The 24,306-nt window shown below is 45.3% G+C and overlaps 1 protein-coding gene across 6 annotated transcripts in view; it reads left to right on the top strand.

Annotated features, from left to right (window-relative positions):
• The window catches only part of LOC129696109 (DNA topoisomerase 1-like), a 69,780-nt gene that overhangs the window by 22,390 nt on the left and 23,084 nt on the right, over positions 1-24,306 (top strand). For 3 of the 6 annotated variants that reach the window (XM_055633567.1, XM_055633566.1, XM_055633569.1), the window contains exons 8-13: positions 662-772; positions 3,583-3,669; positions 10,919-10,982; positions 12,989-13,143; positions 20,327-20,442; positions 22,659-22,780. In XM_055633567.1, the coding sequence (XP_055489542.1) occupies positions 662-772; positions 3,583-3,669; positions 10,919-10,982; positions 12,989-13,143; positions 20,327-20,442; positions 22,659-22,780 (655 nt within the window). Of the gene's footprint in view, positions 1-661; positions 773-3,582; positions 3,670-6,892; positions 6,929-10,918; positions 10,983-12,988; positions 13,144-19,105; positions 19,362-20,326; positions 20,443-22,658; positions 22,781-24,306 lie in introns of those variants that run through there. The other 3 variants (XM_055633570.1, XM_055633572.1, XM_055633571.1) reach the window with 3 other exon arrangements.

Raw genomic sequence — 24,306 nt, 5'->3', positions numbered from 1 at the left:
CGTTCCAGCCTTTGGCTTTCGCTGTGATCTTTCTAATACTTGGTTAAAGAGTGTGTTCCTGTAATTTATCTTTCTATACCTTCACATCCTGCCTATGTGATGGTATGTATTTTTGTGTTTTGTGAGACTACTTTTGTGCAGAATCTGCTGCGGTTTTAGTCAAAAAGTACATGTGGATTTATTTTTGCACCATCTTCCTTGCCATCATCACCTATGCCTTGTCCGTACAGTAGTACTGTTCTATATTGCAATTAAATAGTATGTTTTAACGGATTACTTTGCAAAGATTTGATGCTTGATGTTTAGTTTAGGGATACAGCCCACCTAGTTCACACCGACCAGCCATCTCCGCACAATAACACAAGCCGACACACACTAGGGACAATTTACAGTTATACCAAGTAGACAAACCCAAGGCAATTAACACTCAAACCTGTACGTCTTTGGAGTGTGGGAGGAAACCGAAGCTCTATTGTCTATTGTCTCGGTGAAAACCCACGCAGGTAACAGGGATAACGTACAAACTCCGTACAGACAGCACCCATAGTCGGGATGGAACCTGGGTCTCTGGCGCTGTGAGGTAGCAACTCTACCGCTGTGCCACCGCGCCGCATGTGACTAACATTTTCAATAACAATAGTTTACCTTTTATTGGTTAAAGGCCTAATGTGAATATGCAAACAGAGCCAGTCAGCTCTGAGGAAGATGGTGAAAATCCAGAAAGCGAGCAAGTAGAGAAGAACGATGAACATGCTGAGGATCCTTCTACAAAGTGAGTCAGAATTATAAATTCAGCTTCCATCAAATTTGTGATGGTGTTACGATTGCCTGGTCACTGTTAATTACACTACATGTTTCTTCAGATTGAAACTCCAGTTTTCAGATGGAGCAATTAATACTAACATAGAAAATGTACTAGCAATCTACATAGAAAATGTATTAGCAAGCTACATCTACATGGAAAATGAATTAGCAATAATAGCTAATTCTCTATTTTTTTTAATTGGAATGATAGCTGGAAAAGTGTGTCTGATCATCAGGCTTCAAAAGCTAAGAATCGTGCTTCAGAAGCTGGTATATAACGTGTGCTTTTTGTTGAGGAGAATGTCGCTAAATAGAATGTTTTCTAGAAATTTAGAATGAGTTGGTTTCATTCAAAGCTGAAAAGTACTTGTTTTTGGAATCTTCCTTCACAGGTCAATCCTTCACCAATCAATAGACAATAGGTGCAGGAGTAGGCCATTCAGTCCTTTGAGCCAGCACCGCCATTCAATGTGATCGTAGCTGATCATCCCCAATCAGTACTCCGTTCCTGCTTTCTCCCCATATCCCCTGACTCCGCTATCTTTAAGAGCCCTATCTAGCTCTCTATTGAAAGTATCCAGAGAACTGGCCTCCACCACCCGCTGAGGCAGAGAACTCCACAGACTCACCACTCTCTGTGAGAAAAAGTGTTTCCTCGTTTCCATTCTAAATTATTCTTAAACTGTGGTCCCTGGTTCTGGACTCCCCCAACATCGGGAACATGTTTCTTGCCTCTAGCGTGTCCAAATCCTTAACAATCTTATATGTTTCAATGAGATACCCACTCATCCTTCTAAATTCCAGAGTGTACAAGCCTAGCTGCTCCATTCTCTCAGCATATGACAGTCCCGCCATTCCCGGGAATTAACCTCAATCTCATCCTTTCGGCACTTTAAAATATTGATACCCATGTTGTTGGGTTTGCTAGCAATCCTGTTTTTGGTTGCCTGGGAGGATACTTTTCTCAACTGTAAGACATTGATGGTCATTTTCTGTCAAGCCAACAGAGACTGTGGGAGTGGGGATAAGAATCCTCATGCAGCACAATAGGAGCTGCTGTCCTGATGATCCCTTGTCCATTTATATCTTCACTAGCTGAATACTGATAACTTGCAAACTACAGCGGAGGTAATGTTTGAAGTAAGGATCCTCCACTGTACAGCCACCTCTCATATCAGTGTGTGCCGGGGGTTGGGACCGCTACCTGATAACATATGGCTGACCCCTGACTACCTGTTACTGGGTGTTCCTTGGTGGGTGTATGGAACAAGCTGCCAGAGGAGGTAGTTGAGGCTTGGACTATCCCAAACGTTTATGAAAAAGGTACATGGATAGGATAGGTTTGGAGGGATATGGGCCAAACACAGGCAGGAGAGACTATGGTAGCTAGGACATGTCCGGTGTAGGTGCGACGAAAGGCCTGTTTCTACGCTGTATGACTCTATAACAAGATTCTTGGAATTAATATCTGTACCTCAACCACCCTCTCCAGTTTGTACCTTTGGAGACATACACATGTATGTCAGCTTGATAGGTTTCCAGTTAATTTCATAAGTGATAGGGGAAAAAGCAGGAACGGGATACTGATTTTAGATGATCGGTCATGATCATATTGAATGGTGCTGCTGGCTCGAAGGGCCGAATGGCCCACTCCTGCACCTATTTTTCTCTGTTTCTAGATAACTTACTATTGCATATGGAGTTAGTTATTGTCCTATAGCATAAGCGTGTAAAAGCAGTGTAGATAGTACTTTGGCTTTGGGCTTGGTTTTCTTGGTTGAGTGCTTATCCTGGTGTTATTACGCAAAAGTGGGTGGTTTTACAGATAGTGAAGATGGTTGTGAAAGATTGCAGCAGGATCTGGATCGATTGGCCAGGTGGGCGGAGGAATGGTTGATGGAATTTAATACGGAGAAACGTGAGGTGTTGCATTTTGGGACGTCGAACAAGGGCAGGACCTACACAGTGAATGGTCGGCCTCTGGGTAGTAGAGCAGAGGGATCTAGGAGTACAGGTGCATGGTTCCTTGAAGGTCTAGTCGCATGTAGATAAGTTGGTCAAAAAGGCTTTTGGCACTTTGGCCTTCATCAGTCAGAGTATTGAGTATAAAAGTTGAGAGGTCATGTTGCAGTTTTATAAGACATTGGTGAGACGGTATTTAAAGTATTGTGTTCAGTTCTGGGCACCATGTTGTAGGAAAGATGTTGTCAAGCTAGAAATGATTCAGAGAAGATTTATGAGGATGTTGCCAGGACTAGAGGGTGTGAGCTATATGGAGAGGCTGTATACCAGATCTATTCCTCTCATGATTTTATTCACCTCTAAAAGATCACCACTCATCCCTCTGCGATCCAAGGAATAGAGACCCAGCCTACTCAAAGTATCCCTATCCCTACTCACCCTCTAGTCCTGGCAACATCCTCATAAATCTTCTCTGTACCTTTGACAACATCTTTCCTATAACATGGTGCCCAGAACTGAACACAATATTCTAAATGCAGTCTCACCAATGTTTTATACAACTAGACTGCTTCAATATTATTGAAAGGAGTTCTACAGTTAGAAGTCGAGAGTTGTAACTGATGCTGCAAAGTAAAGTTGTGAAAGGTGAGGTTTGCACTGATTTTGCTTCTACTTTTTATTTTACAAAACTTCTTCTGTCAAAGGAATAGTTTCTAAGAATAAAGAGATCAGAGAAACGTTATCTGATTAACAGCGATTTGAAAATATCATGTTGTGGCTATATAGAAATCTTATTTTTGTCCATATAATTTGTAGGCTGGTTGAGGACCAAGATGTGGATGAAGATGGATTTCCTGTTGAATGTGCTACGAAAAGGGCTCATTGTGATGTCAACTCTAACCAGTAAGTGCCATTGTCAAGTGACTACATGGCTAACCATTTGGTCTGACAACGCCATTTAATTAGTTTAGTTTAGAGGCGCAGCATGGAGACAGGCCCGTTGGCCCACTGAGTCCATGTCTACCAGCGATCCCTGCACATTAACACTATCCTACACACACTAGGGACAATTTATACCAAGGCAATTTACCTACAAACTTGTATGCCTTTGGAATGTGGGAGGAAACCGAAGATCTCAGTGAAAACCCACGTGGTGACGGGTCGCACATACAAACCCCGTACAGGCAGCACCCGTAGTCAGGATTGAAGCCGGGTCTCCAGCGCTGTAAGGCAGCAACTCTACTGCTGCCTCTGATTATCAGCTGTGGCTGCCTTCTAATGTCTGTGTTGTCTGTTCAGAGCAGGGTCTGGGTGTACAAAAATGGTTCTAGTCTTTTATGTACACATCGGATGCATGATGAATTAAAACCAACTTTGCTGCTAATGCACAATCATATTGAGCCCAGTCATTCCCATTTATCACATATAAAATACACTTGCACATAGTACAGGTGCACAACCTTTTATCCGACGATCCAAATAACGAAAACCTCCGAATAGCGACATTTTTTCAGTCCTTGAAGAAAGGTCCTTGAAAACGTTCACCGAGGGCGGCCCGCAGAGGTGACAGCGGAACCTCCGGTCGGTCCTCGAAGAAAGGGGAACTAAATCCCCATTCATAAAAGAGAAGGTGAGGGTATATTGCGCGGGAGGGTTAATAATTGACAATCTGTTGCTACCTGCCAGCTGCGTTAAAACGTTCCCAAGGTAGACTCACGATACACAGTGTATCGTGAGTCTTGCATGAGAACTTTTTAACTCAGCGGGCAGGCAGCAGCAAATTGTCGCTCCCTTAAGTTTCACCCCACCTACATCCCTCTGCTTCCCGGCCATGTGTGTGACCCCCTCCCTCCCCTCTCCAGCTCCCCGCCCATTGCACCGGCGCGGGGGCTTTGCACTGTCTTCACGTCGGAGCTAGTGCCAGTCACCGGAGACGTCAGGACCAACGGGACACCGGCCCCCAGGCCCACTGCAAGCACGGAGAACCCAGAGACCCGCAGCCAGCAGCAGCCCAGCCCCGTTCCAATTCCAGAGGAACACGCTCCCCGTAGGGACCGAAGCTGATGGTGTGCAAGGTGCGTCTTGGTCTTGAGGTTGCGGATGAGGGGGCGCAGCTCGGGCTGTGACGTCTCCGGCCACCCCCTGTACAGGAGCTGAGACTGGGAACTGTGGAGTTGTTTGCAGTTGCAGAGGGAGGGGGCAAGGGCGGTACAGTTCCCAGTCTCAGCTCCAGTCCAGAGGGGTGACCGGAGACGTCAGGACCAACGGGACACCGACTGCAAGCACGGAGATCCCAGAGACTCACAGCCAGCAGCAACTTTAGCCCAGCCCCGCTCCAACTCCAGAGGAACCCGGGGTTGCGGATGAGGGGGCGCAGCTCGGGCTGTGGGCGAACTGCCACTTGTCGGTGTAGCGGCGCAGCGGGGAGCGGGTTCTTGTTGGTCCTGACGTCTCCGGCCACCCCCCTGGACAGGAGCTGAGAGACCAGGACCACCAGAAGCCGCTCCCCGATGGGCCGCTACAGCGACAAGTGGCAGTTCGCCCACAGCCCGAGCTGCGCCCCCTCATCAGGACACCGACCCCCAGGCCCACTGCAAGCAAGGAGATCCCAGAGACTCACAGCCAGCAACAACTCTAGCCCAGTCCCGCTCCAACTCCAGAGGAACTCGGGTTGCGGATGAGGGGGCGCAGCTCGGGCTGTGGGCGAACTGCCACTTGTTGCCGTAGCGGCCCATCGGGGAGCGGATTCCTCTGGAGTTGGAGGGACAGGGAGACACAGCGGCTTTTGAGAATGGTGGGCAATCACTTCCAAAGTTCTGCCCACACAGTCAGTACACCTCTCCTACACTTGTCTCCCGCACTTAGATTATCTCGCAGAGAATGATCCCAGCCTAACCCTCCCTATTCTCTCCTATTCTGCAAGAAAAAACTACATTGAAGACTCAAACTCGCGATCGAGTAACTGCCGGGATCGAGGCGCAAACTCACGACCTTGCGGATACGAGCCGAGCACTCTACCACTGAGCCAGCCGTTAAAATCTACGCTAAAAATCTTCCATTCCGAAAGCCGAAAAATTCTGAATTACGAAAAGTGTCTGGTCCCAAGGCTTTCGGATAAAAGGTTGTGCACCTGTATAGAAATACCATGCAGCACAGAAAAAACATTTTTTTTGATAAGCTTAGACTTTCATATAGGCCCTTGCAGAAACCTGGCTCGAATCAAAGAATGAGTAGTTTCATTACTCTTTAATTTTGTGTCTCCTAAACAATTACAGATCAACGTTACAAGTTACACTTCAGTTTTGTGAATTTCAATTTCACATCAATAGACAATAGATACAGGAGTAGGCCATTCGGCCCTTTGAGCCAGCACCACCATTCAACGTGATCCTGGCTGCTGATTCCCAATCAGTACCCCGTTCCTGCCATCTACCCATACCCCGAACTCCGCTATCTTTAAGAACCCTATCACTCTCTCTTGAAAGTATCCAGAAAACCTGCCTCCACCGCCTTCTGAGGCAGAGAATTCCACAGACTCACAACTCTCTTTGGGCCCAATCTTTCGGGCACATTATACTGTTCTTCTGGAAGTTTGTTTAATCATCTACAATATTTAGCCGTGCATATCTGGATGGCTTTCAATCCTAATCTTCCATCACTTAGTGTGTACTGGTCAATACCCTGCTTAACTTTAAATGTTTTATTCTTGCTTTGAAGACCCTGTGTAGTTTTGTCCATCATTTATCTTTGTAATCATCCTCAACTTGTTACCTACCAAAAACTTTATATTCTTCCAACCCTTGCCTCCTACAAACTTTAGAACATAACATAATAGCTGGATTAGTTGATGGGAAATGAAGTGACTCGGACAAATATGCCATGATCAAGAGTTGAGATGTCACTATAGCATGTAGTAAATCTGAATCCCATCAATGGATAAATATCTAATCCAGATTTATGAAAGGTTCAAGAAGGCAAGTGCTGAAAATGTTTGTGATTGAATCCTTGCTGCTTTGTGACGTTGGATGTTGTCACACTGGTGATGATGTGGATTCCGTTTCCGTTGGTAGTGTTCCAAACAGAGTCAGACACTTCCCATGTTTCAGCCACTGCTAAATTAAAGATTCTACACTTTCAGCAGCTGACCTATCCAAATGTTGAGGTGCGTCTTTGTTAGCAACAGTGCTTACAATGGTTCATTTGTCATAAGGTCATATGTGATAGGAGCTAAATTAGGCCATTCAATCATGGCTGATCTATCTCTCCCTCCTAACCCCATTCTCCTGCCTTCTCCCCTGAAGACCTAATCAAGTATCTGTCTATCTCTGCCTTACAAATATCCACTGACTTGGCCTCCAAGGCCGTTTTTGTGGAGAAAAATTCCACAGATTCACCACCCTCTGACTAAATAAATTCCTCCTCATCTTCCCAGAGGACCGTCCTTTCATTCTGAGGCTGTTACCTCTCATCCCAGACTCTCCCACTAGTGGAAACACCCTCTCCACATCCAATTTATCCAAGCCTTTCACTATTCTGTACATTTCTATCTTTCATTTGTGATCTTGGATTGGTGTAAGTTGTCTAGAGATCAATGTGGTGGAGCCTGCTTTATGTAGGGAAAACAATAAAGGGTTATGGAATATTGTACTGATCATAATTATCCAATAGGCAGCAATTTTATATTACAATTCTCTTATATCACAGTGTTAAACTTATGACAAAGCTTTTCTAAGACTTTGAGGATATGCACAACAGTCTGGGTGTCTGTTGAAACTTGGTAAAAGAAATGTTGGTTTCCTCTTTTGTTGTCAACCTTCAATACAATGTCAATTTAAAACCTTCACTTGGGAGAACAAGCAGTGGTTGGCTGCAATTACCTCGCAATTGAGGTGACTCTTATATTTCATCACAAAATGAAGCCTTTCCAATTAAATATCATTGTGTTGTGATAGCAGCAGCTCATAAAGGGGTTATATTATCATCCCACCCGTCACCTAGAAATCTACTCGCAAACCTTCCGCTTCTTAAATTGGCAGAAATCGGTGCTGTTTCGGACAAGCTGCTCTGGCACCTGAACGCTCTTACAAATTTGTGATCCCCCGCAGCTGCGGGAGCCCTGGACTTTAAACCTTCCCATGCTGGCTGTAAAACTCCCGACCCGACGGAGGAACGCAGGTACTGTACCTGGAAACTCTGGGATGACCTCCAGAGCCGACGAGCTGGATCTTCCAGGAACAATGGAGCTGGAGCTGCCGTCTGAAGGAATCCCCGGTCCAGCGCAGGTTTACAGAAACAGCAGGTACAGTAAACACAGTACCTGGAAACAAAGGGGAGGCCTCCATTGTGTCCGAAAACGTGGCCGACGGGCAGGACTTCTCCCTACTATCCCACTGGCAAATGTACAGTCCCTTGAAAATAAAGTGGAGGACTTAAGGGCAAGGCTGCTTTATCAAAGGGAGCTGAGGGAATGCTCTGTGTTCTGTTTCACAGAGACATGGCTCACCCCCAGCTCCCCAGACTCAGCGGTCCAGCCTGAAGGGTTCTCCATCCACCGTATGGACCGTACACTGGCCAGGACTGTTTGGAGTCTGTAGACTGGGCAATGTTCAAGGACTCGGCAACGGACGTGAACAAATACGCCACAGTCGTTACAGACTTCGTAAAGAAATGTGTGGAGGACTGCATCCCTACAAAAACCTTCTGAGCCTGAAGACTGCAACAACCAAGTTCAGGAATTGCTACTTCGCCACAGCCATCAGGCTATTAAATCTGGCTCGGACAAAACTCTGATCATTAATAACCACTTTCTGTTATTTGCACTTTATCAGTTTAATTATTCATGTGTGTATATATATCATGGTATATGGACACATTTATCTGTTTTGTAGTAAATGCCTACTATTTTCTGTGTGCTTAAGCAAAGCAAGAATTTCATTGTCCTATACAGGGACACATGACAATAAACTCACTTGAACTTGAGTGTTTCCCAATCAGAAACCTTGGATGAACTTTGAGATCCGCACTCTTCAGAAGACCAGACACCGGGCATTCATGTCTGATGATACAGTGGTCTACAAGATGTGCAGATACGACTTTGGTAAGGCCATCAAAAAGGCCAAAAAGGACTTCTGCTCCAAACTGGAGACAGATGTTCGGCAGCTGTGGCGGGGCCTGAATGCAATCACCTCCTACAAGGCAAAATCAGGAGGCAGCTCGAATGTCAGCGAAACATCACTCCCTGACGAGTTCAATGTGTTTTACGCACGCTTTGATAGGGAGATCATTGATGTGCCTTCCCGAGCCTCCATTTGCTGTGATGGTATTTCAGTCTCAGTCACAAAGGCCGACGTCAGGAAATCGTTCAGAGGGGTGAACCCCCGAAAAGCGCCTGGACCTGATGGTATATCCAGTCGTGTTCTAAAAACCTGTGCAGACCAACTGGCTGGAGTTTTTACGGACATTTTCAACCTCTCACTTCTGAGGTTCCCACCTGCTTTAAAAGGGCATCAATTATACCAGTGCCCAAGAAGAGTAAGGTGACGTGCCTCAATGATTATCGACCAGTGGCACTAACGTCTGTGGTGATGAAGTGCTTTGAGAGGTTGATCATGGCGCAAATCAACTCCTACCGTGACAAAAACCTGGACCCACTGCAGTTCGCTTACCGCCACAACAGATCAACGGTGCATGCGATCTCGCTGGCCCTCCACTCCGCACTGGACCACTTGGACAACAAAAACTCATATGTCAGGCTGTTATTCATTGATTACAGCTCGACATTCAACACAATCATCCCCTCCAAGCTGGTTACCAAACTCGCAGAACTGGGTCTCTGCGCATCCCTCTGCAATTGGATCCTCCACTTCCTCATTCACAGACCACAGTCTGTTCGTATAGGTGGAAATGTGTCAGCCTCGATAACAATCAGCATGGGAGCACCTCAAGGTTGCGTGCTCAGCCCCCTGCTGTACTCACTCTATACTCATGACTGCGTAGACGGTCATAGTGCGAACTCCATCATCAAGTTCACTGACGACACCACTGTTGTGGGACGTATCACTGATGGGGATGAGTCGGAGTATAGAAGAGAGATCAAGCAACTGTCCATATTGTGCCAGCACAATAACCTGGCACTCAACACCAACAAAACCAAGGAACTGATTGTGGACTTTGGAAGGAGTAGGATGGGGACCCACAGTCCCGTTTATATCAACAGGTCGATGGTTGAAAGGGTCAAGATCTTCAAATTCCTGGGCGTGCACATCTCTGAAGATCTTTCCTGGTCTGAGAACACTGATGCAATTATTAAGAAAGCACATCAGCGCCTCTACTTCCTGAGAAGATTACGGAGAGTCGCAGGAGGTAGCACCAATGCAGTCGTCGATGTAGCAGAGGTAGAGTTTCGGGATAGGGCCACGGTACACCTCAAACAAGGATTGTTCTACAAAGAGGAATGGCATAGCTGGGGCCCATGCGCGTGCCCATAGTTCCGCCTTGGATTTGGGGAAAATGGGAGGATTCAAAGGAAATGTTGTTTAGGGTAAGGAGCAGCTCCGCAAGGTGGAGGAGAGTATCAGTAGACGGGGATTGGTTGGTTCTGTGGTCGAGGAAGAAACGGGGGCTTTACGAACCCCCAGATAGGGGATGGAGGTGTGGAATGATTGGACATCCATGGTGAAGATGAGGGGATGGGGGCTTGGAAAACGGAAGTCATGGAGGAGGCGAAAAGCTTGTCAGGTGTCTTGGACACAGGTAGGGAGGGATTTGACCAAGGGGGATAGGGTGGAGTCGAGGTATGTGGAAATAAGTTCGGTAGGACACGAACAAGCAGAAACAATGGGTCTACCGGGACAGTCAGGTTTGTGGATTTTAGGGAGAAGGTAAAATCGGGCCGTGCAGGGCTGGGGAACGATGAGGTCGGAGGCTTGGGAGGGCAGGGAGCCGGAAGCGATGAAGCCAGTGATGGTGCTAGAGATAGTGGCCTGGTGCTCGTCTGTGGGGTTCATGGTCCAAGGGTAAGTAGGAGGAGATGTCTGAGAGTTGGTGCCCGAACTCAGATCTTTATCAAATGTCAGTAACAATGTGTTCCTTCAATGTGGTTCCGTATTATTTAAATTTTATAACTTAACAATATTTTTTCCTGTATCTTTAGACGAAAGAATGGAGCCAAGCGGATCAAAATTGAGAAAGCTGAGGAGGAAGATGAAATTCCTGAGGTATATATTTATAATTTATATTTGTTACTTATCATCCTACTATAATTCAACAATTCAACAATTTTTCCAATGGATCCTTTTTCCTGCCCTCACAATTTTGATGAGACGAGGGTGTCACGAGCAACAAAGGCTGCATTCTACGGCTACATTATTTGTGCAACAAAACATCACCTCAAAGTGCCACAGTCCTGCCATTCTCATTTGTGAATGATAATGAGGTCATAAGCGATACGAGCAGAACTAGGCCATTCATCCCATCAAGTCTACTCCGCCATTCAATCATGGCTGATCTATCTCTCCCTTCTAATCCCATTCCCCTGCCTTCTCCCATAACCCCTAACATCCATACTAATCAAGAACCTATCTATCTCTGCCTTAAATATATCCACTGACTTGGCCGCCACAGCCTTCTCTGGCAAAGAATTCCACAGATTCACCACCCTCTGACTAAAGAAATGCCTCTATCTCCTTCCTAAAGGAACGTCCTTTAATTCTGCTGTCCTCTAGTCCTAGATTCTCCCACTAGTGGAAACATGGTCTCCACATCCATTCTATACAAGCCTTTCACTATTCTGTAAGTTTCAATGAGGTCCCCCCCCCCCCCCCCCCCCCCCCCCCCCCCCCCCTAATTCTTCTTATCTCCAGTGAGTACAGGCCCAGTGCCGTCAAACACTCATCATATGTTGGTGGAGTCTTAAACAACTAATAAAGGAGATGGTTCCAAGAATATCACCCTTAACAGCAATGTCTCCCGAGAGTGCCAAAGATGAAGCAGTCATTTCAAACCATGTTCAGTGAGGCCGGCAGATGATTCATTTCTGCCTGCCTCACCCTTGATGTCTCTGCCAGCGCACAAGCTATCATCGGCTAATTCATAGTTATATAGCACAGAAACAAGCCCTTTGGCCCAACTCATCCATGCTGAACAAGATGCCCCATCTTAGCTAGTCTCCTTTGCCTGTGGTTGCCCCATATCGCTCTTAAATCTTTCCTAACTCTACTTGTCTAAATGCTTTTAAATGTTATTGTACCTACCACAACTACTTCCTCGGGCAGCTCGTTCCATACACCCACCAGCTCCTGGGCTAAGGGTCAAGAGTCTTTTATTGTCAGATGTCCCAGACAGAACAATGAAATTCTTGAAAAAAGTTACTCCTTGGTTTCCTAGTAAATCTTTGCCACCTTGCCTTAAACCTATACGCTACAGTTCTTGATTTTCCTTCCCCTGGGAAAAGGACTATCCCAGGCCATGGTTTTATACCAGCTCATTCCATACGAGTACCACCCTTTGTGTGGGAAAAGCTGCTCTAACTTTCTTATTAATTCATCATCCTCCTCATCAGAATATTATTTCAAAATGAATTTATAAATAACTGGAGCACAAAGTGAGATCAGGTTGACACAGTCTTTACTACTTCTTCCTTAGCAGCCAAAAAATATGCACTATATTTAAAAAATCATTAATATCAGTAGAATTGAGTGCATTCATTCATTAGTCATAGGAACACAATTAGACCATTTGGCCCATTAAGTCTACTCCACCATTCTATCATGGCTGATCTATTTCTCCCTCTGAACCCCACTCTCCCGACTTCTCCCTGTAACCTTTGACACCTGCACTAATCAAGAACATGTCAATCTCCGCTTTAAAAATACCCAATAACTTGGCCTCCACAGCCGTCTGTGGCAATGAATTCCCTCTTTACCGGCCAAAATTGCTCTTCATCTCCTTTCTAAAGGTACGTTTCTTTTATTATGAGGCTGTAGCATCTGGTCCTAAATGTTCCCACTAGTGGAAGCATCCTCGCCACGTCTACTCTATCCAGGCCTTACACTATTCTGTATGTTTTAATGAGATCACCTGTCATCCTACTAAACTCCAGCGAGTACAGGCCCAAAACTGTGAAACTGTCATCATATGTACATCAAACTCTTGTAATTAACCTTGTTTCAACCCTGCTCTACTAGATAAAAATTGTTTCAACATACTATTTTTTGTATAACAGACGTCATATGGTTGCAAAAGGCAAGGAAAAAAATCTTTGAAGCAAAGAAAGGATGTGAAAAATAGAGGCAAAGCAAAAGGGAAAAGGGAGAAAAAAACCAAGCACCTAAAAAAAGAAGAGGAAAAGAATAAGAAAGAGGAAGCGAAATGGAAATGGTACGGTTAAAAGCTTTAGGATTATTGTGTAATATATCACTTGTATCATTGTAAATAATGACGGCACGGTGGCGCAGCGGTAGAGTTGCTACCTTACAGCGCCAGAGACCTGGGTTCCATCCTGACTACGGGTGCTGTCTGTACGGAGTTTCTTTCATCCCCACGTTTTGGAAATAATGTGCAGTTAAACAGGTGAGACGGCAGCTTCCAACTCAAGGTAATGAGAGAGGTAGATCATAAGAGAGAGGTCAATCGAAAGAGAGAGAGAGATCAGAGCTGATGACCTTGAGGTAAATATGGATGGGTTGGTGAATAAGTTTGCTGACAACACCAGCATTGAAGGAGTTGCAGACAGTGAGGAAGGCTGTCAGAAGATGCAGCTGGATATGGATCAGATGCAGAAATGGGCAGAGAAATGGCAGATAGAGTTTAACTAGAATTAGTGTGAGGTGTCGCACTTTGGGAGGTTGAATACAAGGGGAATGTATACAGTTAATGGCAAGACCCTTAACGGCATTTTTGTACAAAGGTATCTTGGAGTCCAAATTCATAGGTCACTGAAGATAGCAGCACAAGTAGATAGGGTGGTAATGAAGGCGTATGGTATGCTTGCCATCATTGTTAGGGTCATTGAATACAAGCCAGTTAGTCAAGATGCAGCTCTGTGCCACGTTGGTTAGGCGGTATTTAGAGTATTGTGTGCAGTTTTGATTATTGCAGGAAAGATGCGGAGAGGGTGTAGACAAGGTTTACTAGAATCCTGCCTGGACTAGAGGGCTTTAGTTATCGGGAGAGGTTCGATAGACATTGGATTGTTTTCTCTGGAATGTCGGAGGTTTAGGGGAGACGATAGAAGTATATAAAATGATCAAGCAGGAACTGCAGATGCTGGAAAATCAATGGTAGACAAAAATGCTGGAGAAACTCAGCGGGTGCAGCAGCATCTATGGAGCAAAGGAAATAGGCAAAATGATGAGAGGCAGTGATTGGGTAGACGGTCAGAACCTTTTTCCCAGGGTGAAAATGTCAAAGACTAGAGTGCATTGCTTTAAGGAGAGTGGGGCAAAGCTTAATGGTGATATGTGGGGCAGGTTTTTTATACAGAGAGTGGTGTGGGCTTAGAATGCAGTCAGGGTGGCAGTGGAAGCAGACACAATAGTTGCGTTAAAGAGACCTAGGATGAACCTTGAGATTAAGGTCCGGTCCGCTGCATACAAGTCAAACAATCCCGGGAAGACCCGCTATAATCTCTGCAACGCCATCAAGGATGACAAGAGACACTACCGGGACAAACTTGAGTCCCAGTATAATCACTCAGACACATGGAGAATGTGGCAAGATCTGAATAAGATATAGTGCCCTCCATAATGTTTGGGACAAAGACCCATTATTTATTTATTTGCCTCTGTACTCCACAATTTGAGATTTGTAATAGTAAACATCACATGTGGTTAAAGTGTACATTGTCAGATTTTATTAAAGGGTATTTTTATTTTGGTTTCACCATGTAGAAATTACAGCAGTGTTTATACGTAGTCGCCCCATTTCAGGGCACCATAATGTTTGGGACACAGAAATAGTTTTCTGTCAGCGGGTTTCCCGTAAAGAAAGAGCAATTTGATTGGCTTAAGCCCATTGCACACTATTTAAAATGACAATGTAACTGCAGTACTAATGGTTCCATTTGACATTCATGGAACCAAAATCTGCAGGTGCTGGAAATTTAAAATAAAGCAAGAATTGTTTTAGAGGTGAGTAAAAACCATGAGGGGAATAAAAAAGTGAATGCATAGTCTTTTTCCCGGGATATGTGATTCAAGAACTATAGGGCATTGGTTTAAAGCAGGTCTGTCAAACTACCGGCCCGCGAACGGGTCCAAACCGGTCCTCGGGATGATTTGGGGGGGAAAAAAGTTTAGTTTGGAGTCTAAACTAAAGACTGGTGATGTCCATGAATCGCAAACTTCAAGCAGTTTATAGTCTAAACTAACTACACAATTCCCATGCAGATGGTGCGATAGGTGAGACACAGCGGTCGTCCCAGCACGGACCCCTGAGGCATGCTCACACCTCCCACCCTCACCTCCGGTGGCTCTGTGTCTGTCGGCCGCTCTGTGCACACCCCATGGAGTTTTAACTCCGGCCAGGAGCGGACTGGGTGAGTGGGAGCGTCGGTGCCGCCTCCGGAGCCGCGGGATGAATCTCCCGACCCCCGGGACACTGACCCTCACCTTCCCCAACCCCAGCTGGACACAGAGCACTTGGGCGGGCCCGCATTCCCGGGGTGGGGGGGGGGGGGGGAAGTGGGGGGGGGGGGGGGAGAGGAGAAATGGAAACGCTCCCTGGATGTCGCCAAGTCTCTGAATTTCCCCTCACTCCGGGTGTTGTCATTGCTTCACTGACACACGCTGTCACACGCAACGTGACACACACTGACCCACGCCCTTACACTGGCACACACAAGGTTTGAAGGGATATGGGCCAGATGTGGATAAATGGGACTAGTTTAGATGGGGCATCTTGATCTGCATGAACAAGTTGGTATGAAGGGCCTGTTTCCATGCTGTAAGACTATGACACGCTGTAGAAAGGATGCAATTACTCTGGAGAGGATCCAGGGGCGATTTGTAAAGATGTTTGTAGGGCTGGAATTTTTTTTTCACTTTGAGGTAAGATTTGATATCTGGGATTGTATTCTCTGCAGCAACGGAAGTGAAGAAAAGACTTAGTTGAGGTGAATAATATTATGAGAATAGGACCTGTTTCGCTTAACAAAGAGTGTAGGAAGGAACTGCAGATGGTGGTTTAAACTGAAGATAGACACAAAAAGCTGGAATAACTCAGAAGGACAGGCAGCATCTCTGGAGAGAAAGAATGGGTGATGTTTCGGGTTGAGACCTTCAGACTGAAGAGGTTGAAAACCAGCCATGTAGATGTAAAACACAACGACTGGACATGTGTGTTATTCAACTAAGGGCAGAAATCAGAATCATGTGTTCATCTTTATTGGCGTGACACCATAATAAATATATTACAGAAAAAATAATTTAATGGGGTGGCGCAGTGGTAGAGTCGCTGCCTTACAGCACCACAGATCCAGATTTGATCCTGACTAATGGGTGCTGTCTACAGAATTTGTACATTCTCCCTATGACCACATGGGTTTTCTCTGGATATTCCAGTTTCTCCCACATCCAAAAGAAGTGCAGGTTTATAGGTTAATTGGCATATATATATCTATATCTGTATATATATATATATATATATATATATATATATCTATATCTATATATATATCTATATATCTATATATATATATATATATATATATCTATATATTTTAATTTCATTGAACCATATCTCGGTTGAATTGCGGCATTATTTTTGTCTTGTTTCTATAGTCAAAGGGTAAGGTTGATTCATTTATTTGTTATGAACAGTGATGGAAGTCCGACTCCTCTTGCCTTGTTTCTATGTTTTTGTTTCTCTCTATATATGCATAATAGTATGAATTATAATCTGATTTCCATACATGAATATACTAAGGTCATTCATGTGCTGCACCTGTTGATCAGAGCCTGGCTCTACTATGGTTGTAATTTGATAGATAGATAGAATTAGATAGAATTTATTTGCCACACAACCAGGGACGGTGGAATTTGGGTTGTCAGCAGCGATACAATAATAAGGAACACACAGCCACAATAAAAATGTAACAGAAACATCCACCACAGCATTCATCACTGTGGTGGAAGGCACAAACATTTGGCCAGTCCTCCTCCATTTCCCCCCCGTGGACAGGACCTGAGTCCAGAGTCAGTCCAGGATTGGCTCTTCCTCACCGGAGACCGCGGCTTTAAGTTGGTGTAGGCCGCAGGCCGGCGGTCGAGATTTAAAATCTCCGCCGCAGCCAGAAGCACCGTAGACTGCAGGGCCGGCGGTCGAAGCTCCCCTCCAGGGATGATGTTAAGTTCATGGCGGGCCCGTGAACATCAAAAACATACTTTAAAACATGCTTTAAATAAAAAAAAAAGTTGAAAAAACTAACGAGCTGCTGACCCCAACGATATAGGAATGTCATTTAGCCTAACTTCAAACCTAATCCAATTTAAAGCATAAATGTTGCATTCAAGTGTAAGTTAGAAGATTCACTACAGTATGCGCCAGATTGCACAATTTCAAGCTGAAAAATGCAAAAGCTCCTTCCCGTGGGAGGGGGAACTTCACCCTCCACCCCTCGGTCACTACACTGCCTCACAATTTCTCACTCTCCACTCTCACGCAATGTTGGCAGCCCTGTTCATAGGGAGAATTCTTCTGTCATCAGCTGTGGTGGTCTTCCTTGGCCTGCCAGTCCCATTGCGATTAGTAAGCTCTTTCATCTTAATGATGTTCCAAACAGTTGATCTTGGTAAGCCTAAAGTTTGGCTGATGTCTCCAACAGTTTTATTCTTGTTCCTCAGTCCCATAATGGCTTATTTGACTTTAATTGGCACAACTTTGGTCCTCATGTTGATAAACAGCAATAAAAGCTTCCAAAGGTGATGGAAAGACTAGGTGCTGAGAGCTCTCTCATAACTGCATTAAGGAGGCATTTAAACACACCTGAGGAATTACAAACGCCTGTGAAGCCATGTGTCCCAAACATTATGGTGCCCTGAAATGAGGGAACTATGTGTAAACACAGCTGTACTTTCTACATGGTGAAAACAAAATGTATTAAAATACCCTTTAATAAAATCTGACAATGTGCACTTTAACCACATGTGATTTTTTTTCTATTACAAATCTCAAATTGTGGAGTACAGGGGCAAATAAATAAATGATGGGTCTTGATCCCAAACACTATGGAGGGCACTGTAAGTGGCTGCAAGGTAAGATCAGGCAACATCATTGGTGATGGAGCAACTCCATCACCAATGAACTGGATGCTTCCTATGCTCGCTTGGAGCAGAAGGCCAACAGGGAGGTGACACCTGGCCCTTCAGACTCGAGGGTGCTTCTTCCCACGGTCACTGTCGCAGAGGTTAGAACGGCCTTCATGAAGATAAATTCACAAAAAGCAACTGGCCCAGAATAGCAAGTTCAATAGGGTGTACACAAAAATGCTGGAGAAACTCAGCGGGTGCAGCAGCATCTATGGAGCGAAGGAAATAGGTGACGTTTCGGGCCGCAACCCTTCTTCAGACTGATGGGGGGGTCGGGGGGGAGAAGGAAGGAAAAAGTGAGGAAAAAGGGAGGAGGAGGAGCCTGAGGGCGGGGGGATGGGAGGAGACAGCTCGAGGGTTAAGGAAGGGGAGGAGACAGCAAGGGCTAGCAAAATTGGGAGAATTCAATGTTCATGCCATTCGGACGCAAGCAACCCAGGCGGAATATGAGGTGCTGTTCCTCCAATTTCCGGTGTTGCTCACTCTGGCAATGGAGGAGACCCAGGACAAAGAGGTCGGATTGTGAATGGGAGGGGGAGTTGAAGTGCTGAGCCACCGGGAGTTCAGGTTGGTTATTGCGGACTGAGCGGAGGTGTTCGGCGAAACGATCGCCCAACCTCCGCTTGGTCTCCCCGATGTAAATCAGCTGACATCTAGAGCAGCGGATGCAGTAGATGAGGTTGGAGGAGATACAGGTGAACCTTTGTCGCACCTGGAACGACTGCTTGGGTCCTTGAATGGAGTCGAGGGGGGAGGTGAAGGGACAGGTGTTGCATTCCTTGAATGGAGTCGAGAGGATTCAATATCCTGAATGCATGAGAATTTGCAAAGAACAATAGTCCAAAGTGAATCAAAGTATTTGAAACCACCACAAAACTAATAAGCTTGTTATTCCTCTCTCGTCTACTTTTCTTTATCTCACTGTCTGTTTACTTGTACAACAAATGTGAGTAGGAACTGAAGTTGAGGTGAGTTATGGTCTGCAGGATCAGTTATCTTGTGCAAAGTGTTATTTTTGTGTTGTGGGGAAAGAAATGAGCAGAACCACAGGAAGTGCTTCCGGGTTGAAAGTTGACAAGAGAATGAGATGGGCTTGATGGACGCTCCCTGTTGAAGGAAGCTAAGCATGGGGATCTCATCGCCAGGTCAGTGTTTCGTGATGTTACGAGCTGTGGCCTCCGTGACAAAAACGCCCGCTATTAACTTCAACGTTAAGCATACTTGTGTGTCTCTGACCTCTTTAACAAGCACAGCTACTCTTGTTCGGAATGTACACTTTGCATTCAAGTGGTAAGTTCAGTTCAGTGTAGATTATTATCACGTGTACGGAGGTACAGTGAGAATCTTTTGTTGCGTGCTAACCAGTCAGCATCACAGTCAGTTACGGCTTTCAATTCTGCAGCTCGGTGCAAATTGATCGTATAAGGAACGTTTTCAAAAACGGGTTGTCTAGTAAAATACACTTGTTGAAGTATTTACTCCTAAAACTTTCTCTGTCCATTCATGAATTAACTTATATTAATGTACTCAACTTATTGGAAAATTATTGTCTTGTGGGTGAGATTTTTGGACGGGAAAATGGAAACCTTGTGAGTAGGTAGTTAAACGTGAGGCTCATAGGTTTAACGTGAGGCTCGTAGGTTGAAGGTGAGGGTCGTAGGTTTGACATGAGGCTTGTAGGTTGAAGGTGAAGCTCGTAGGTTTAAGTTGAGGGGGGGGAGATTTAATTGGAACCCGAGGGGTCATTTTTTCACACACAGGATGGTGGGTGCATGAAACAAGCTGCTGGAGGAGGTAGTTGAGGCATGTACAATCATGATGTGTAAGAAACATGTAGATAGGTACGTGCATAGGATAGGTTTAGAGGAATTTGGGCCAAATGCAGCCAGGTGGGACGTGTAGATGGGGCATGTTGGTCGACGTGTGCAAGTTGGGCTGAAGGACCTGTTTCCGCGCTGTATAACCATATGACTAAGTCTCAGAATGGCTTGGGAAGCGTGATCCGACATTTTAAAAGGGTCAAATAAGGAATGTACCTGATACAGTGTCATCTTGGCTTTGAAAACAGTAGGGAATTGTCCTTTATGTCCTTTCCAAGTTGATATGACCCTTTGACACTTTATCGAGGATGGCTTTAATTCCGTGATAGATGCTGACTCGTTGGTAGACTTTTTTTCGCTCAAACCCGCGTCATTGTAAAGTATTGGCATTGGTCTATTCTAAGAGTTGATGAAATGTCCACATTCTGTCTTCAGGTGGGAAGAAGAAATCTATGAGGGTGGTGTGAAATGGAAGCATCTGCAACACAACGGCCCGTTATTTGCACCCGTGTATGAACCCCTACCTGCAAGTGTTGAATTCTGTTACAATGGTGAGTCACGGTGTTGAACAGCTAACTATTCATGAGCACAACAATGGTCTGGGAACAGTATTTTACATTATTATCATGCCAAATATTTAAACATAACAAGGATGTTTCGGGTGCAGGATGAAATAATGAGTGAGGAAGGTACTTTCCTCTTATTATGCAGAGCCTAAAATTAAACCTGTCCCCCCCCCCCCCTCCAAATAGAGTCATAGAGTGATACCTAACTTGTCCACACTGCCCAACATGCCCCATCTACACTAGTCCCACCTGCCAGCGCTTCGTCCATATCCCTCCAAACCTGTCCCATCCATGTACCTGTCTAACTGTTTCTTAAACGTTGGGATAGTCCCAGCCTCAACTACCTCCTCAGGCAGCTCGTTCCATACACCTTCCATTCCTATTAAACCCTTTCCCCTTCACCTTGAACCTATGTCCTCTGGTCCTCGATTCCCCTAATCTGGGCAAAAGACTCTGTGCGTCTACTTGATATTCCCAAATATCTGGAAATAGTGATCAAAACTTCATCCGTGTTCAGATTATTTTGAGTAGGGAGAAGGCTGGACCTTGCGAGAAGGTACTAAATTGGAGTAAGGCAAAATAGAACATTATTAAGCAGGAGCTCAGGAGGGATTAGTTGTTATTGGGTAAGTCTGCATCTGATGTACACAGGGATCTTGGGGTCCAAGTCCATAACTCCCTGAAAGTTGCAACACAAGTAGACCGAGCAGTGAAGAAGGCGTATGATATCTTGCCTTCATAGATCGATCGGGACATTGAGTATAAGAGTCAGCAAAATAGCACTGTGGTTAGGCTGCATGTGGAGTATTGGGTGGCGTTCTGGTTGCCCCATTGCAGGAAGCATGTGGAAAGGATGCAGAGGAGCATTACTAGAATAATGAATGAATTAGATAGTATTAGCTATGAGGAGTGGTTGGACAGACTTGCATTGTTTTCTCCACTGTTTAGAGTAGGGAGATCTAGGAGTACAGTTCCATGAGAGTAGCTAGTGTGGTGAAGGCTTTTGACCCACTGGCCTTCATCAGTTGGGGAATTGAGTGTAGAAGTTCAGATGTCGTGTACAGTTGTACAGGAAGTTGGTGCGACTGCACTTGGAGTATTGTTTAAGAAGGAACTGCAGATGCTGGAAAAATCAAAGGTAGACAAAACTGCTGGAGAAACTCAGCGGGTGAGGCAGCATCTATGGAGCGAAGGAATATTGTGGTCGGTTTTGGTCACCCTACTATATGAAAGATGCCGTTAAGCTGAAAAAGGTGCAGAGAAGATTTATACGGATTTTGTCAGGACTCAAGGACCTGAGTTTTAGGGAGAGGTCCCAACTTCTGTACTCGGTATGCTGATTGATCAAGGCCAATATACCAAGAGCCTTCATCACCACCCTGTCTACCTGTGATTCCACCTGTGGGGAACTATGTTTCTATGCTCCTCGATCCCTCTGCTCTCCAAGTCCCTACATAAGGAAAGTTAGGAAATTATTCCTCGGAGCGCCGGAAGCTGGAGGATGATCTTAAAATCATGAGGGGAAGAGATAGGATTAATGTATGGAGTCTTTTACCTCGGGTACGAGAATCATGGGCCTGTCCCACTTACGCATTTTTTTCGGCGACTTACCAGTGCCCGTCATGGTCGCAGCAGGTCTCCAAAAATGTTCAACATGGTGAAAATCCAGCGCTGAACAGAACGAGGTACGACTCTTTGGGCGATTACTCGCGACCATACAGGCTTCACCCTGCGACATGTCCGCCTGTATGGTCGTGAGTCATCTCCTCAGTCGCCCAAAGAGTCGTAGCGTCTTTCTGGCACGGGGTGGTGGGTACATGAAGCTGCCAGAGGAGGTATTTGAGGCAGGTACCATCTTCTTCTTCTTCCTCTTCTTCTACTTGCGTGTGGCGTGAACAGCCTAAAGTTGTACGACAACTGGTTCTATTTAGTCTTACTTGATTGTGCACGCCAGGTTAATTGCATTCGTCGAAACAGGGCGGACCACGTGAAGGTTGCAATCTCTCACCCCAGGCAGGTACCATAACAGCATTTAAAGGACATTTGGATAGCTGCATGGATAGAAAGTTTGGAGGGATATGGGTCAAACAAGCAAATGTGAGCAGCTTAGAGAGGCTTCTGTGCTGTGTGACTACAGTTTGCAATTGCTATCATTTGTTCACTAATGTTGGTGCCTTGTTTGTAAATCATTCTTTGAATAGGCCATCCAATGAGGTTGACTCGTGCAACAGAAGAAATGGCCACCTTCTATGCCAAAATGTTGGATCATGAGTACACTACAAAGAAAATCTTCAGACAAAACTTCTTTCTTGACTGGCAGATGGTGCGTTTACTTTTGTTTTTGAGTCATAGAATCATAGAGTGAAATCACAGCGTGGAAACAGGCCCAATTTGCCCACACCGGCCAACATGTCCCAGCTACACTAATCCCACCTGCCCTCATTTGGTCGATATCCCTCCAAACCCGTCTTATCCATGTACCTGTCTATCGGTTTCTTAAATCTTGGGATAGTCCCTGCCTCAACTACCTCCGTCGGCATGCACAAATCACCCTTTGTGTGAATAAGATACCCCTCAGATTCCTATTAAATCTTTTCCCCTTCACCTTAAACCTATGTCCTCCGGTCCTCGATATACCTACTCTGGGCAAAAGACTCTGCATTGACCTGATCTATTCCCCTCATGATTTTATACACCTCTATAAGATCTCCCCTCATCCTCCTACACTCCCAGCCTACTCAACCTCTCCCTATAGCTCAGACCCTCTAGTCCTGGCAGCATCCTTGTAAATTTTCCTTGTACCCTTTCCAGCTTTCCTATAACATGGTGCCCAGAACTGAAGCCACAAGATTAATTCCCGGGATGGCGGGACTGGCACATGCTGAGAGATTGGAGCGGCTGGGCTTGTATACTCTGGACTTTAGAAGGATGAGAGGGGTTTTTATTGAAACATATAAGATTATTAAGGTTTGGACTCACGCTAGAGGCAGGAAACATGTCCCGATGTTGGGGGACTCCAGAACCAGGGGCCACAGTTTAAGAATAAGGGGTAAGCCATTTAGAACAGAGATGAGGAATCACATTTTCACACAGAGAGTTGTGAGTCTGTGGAATTCTCTACATCAGAGGGCGGTGGAGGCAGGTTCTCTGGATACTTTCGAGAGAGAGCTGGATAAGGCTCTAAAAGATAGCAGAGTCAGGGGAAGGTACACAAAATTGCTGGAGAAACCCAGCGGGTGCAGCAGCATCTATGGAGCGAAGGAAAGTAAGGAGCAGGAGAAAGAGCAGAGTCAGGGGATATGGGGAGAAGGGAGGAACGGGGAACTGATTGTGGATGATCAGCCATGATCACAGTGAATGGCGGTGCTGGCTCGAAGGGCCGAATGGTCTACTCCTGCACCTATTGTCTATTGAACAAATGCAGCCTCACCAATTAATTGAGAGAAATAGCGTAAACGGAAAAGGCTTTGCCAAACGGAGTGTGTTGCAGGAGGAGGTGGTAGGAACACTAGTGACGTGTTTTGCTCAGACATTATTCAGCCTCTTGAAGGTAGGTACAGGCACAGTATGGAGATGAATGTTCATTGTTAACATTGATAGTGTGAAGGACAGGCATTTGACCAGTTGTGAAGAATTCATATCAAGTATTCAGGTTGCAGCAATTTCATTGAGATGGCTGGTTAAATGTCTGTTCAGAGCAGGCATTCTCCTTTGATCATATTGTACAGTGGTGCACAGACTGACAAAGGGGAAAACATTATCCTGGAAGGAGATTTAGATTTGTCAGCTTTTATTAAGCAATATTGGTGGACTCTGCTCTGATGGAGTCTTGAGTGATTTCAAAAGGTT

This window comes from Leucoraja erinacea, chromosome 4 (assembly GCF_028641065.1).
Source record: "Leucoraja erinacea ecotype New England chromosome 4, Leri_hhj_1, whole genome shotgun sequence".
Taxonomy (NCBI): domain Eukaryota; kingdom Metazoa; phylum Chordata; class Chondrichthyes; order Rajiformes; family Rajidae; genus Leucoraja; species Leucoraja erinaceus.
The sequence above is the reverse complement of the archived record's forward strand: the minus strand, read 5'-3'. Positions and strand labels throughout refer to the sequence as shown.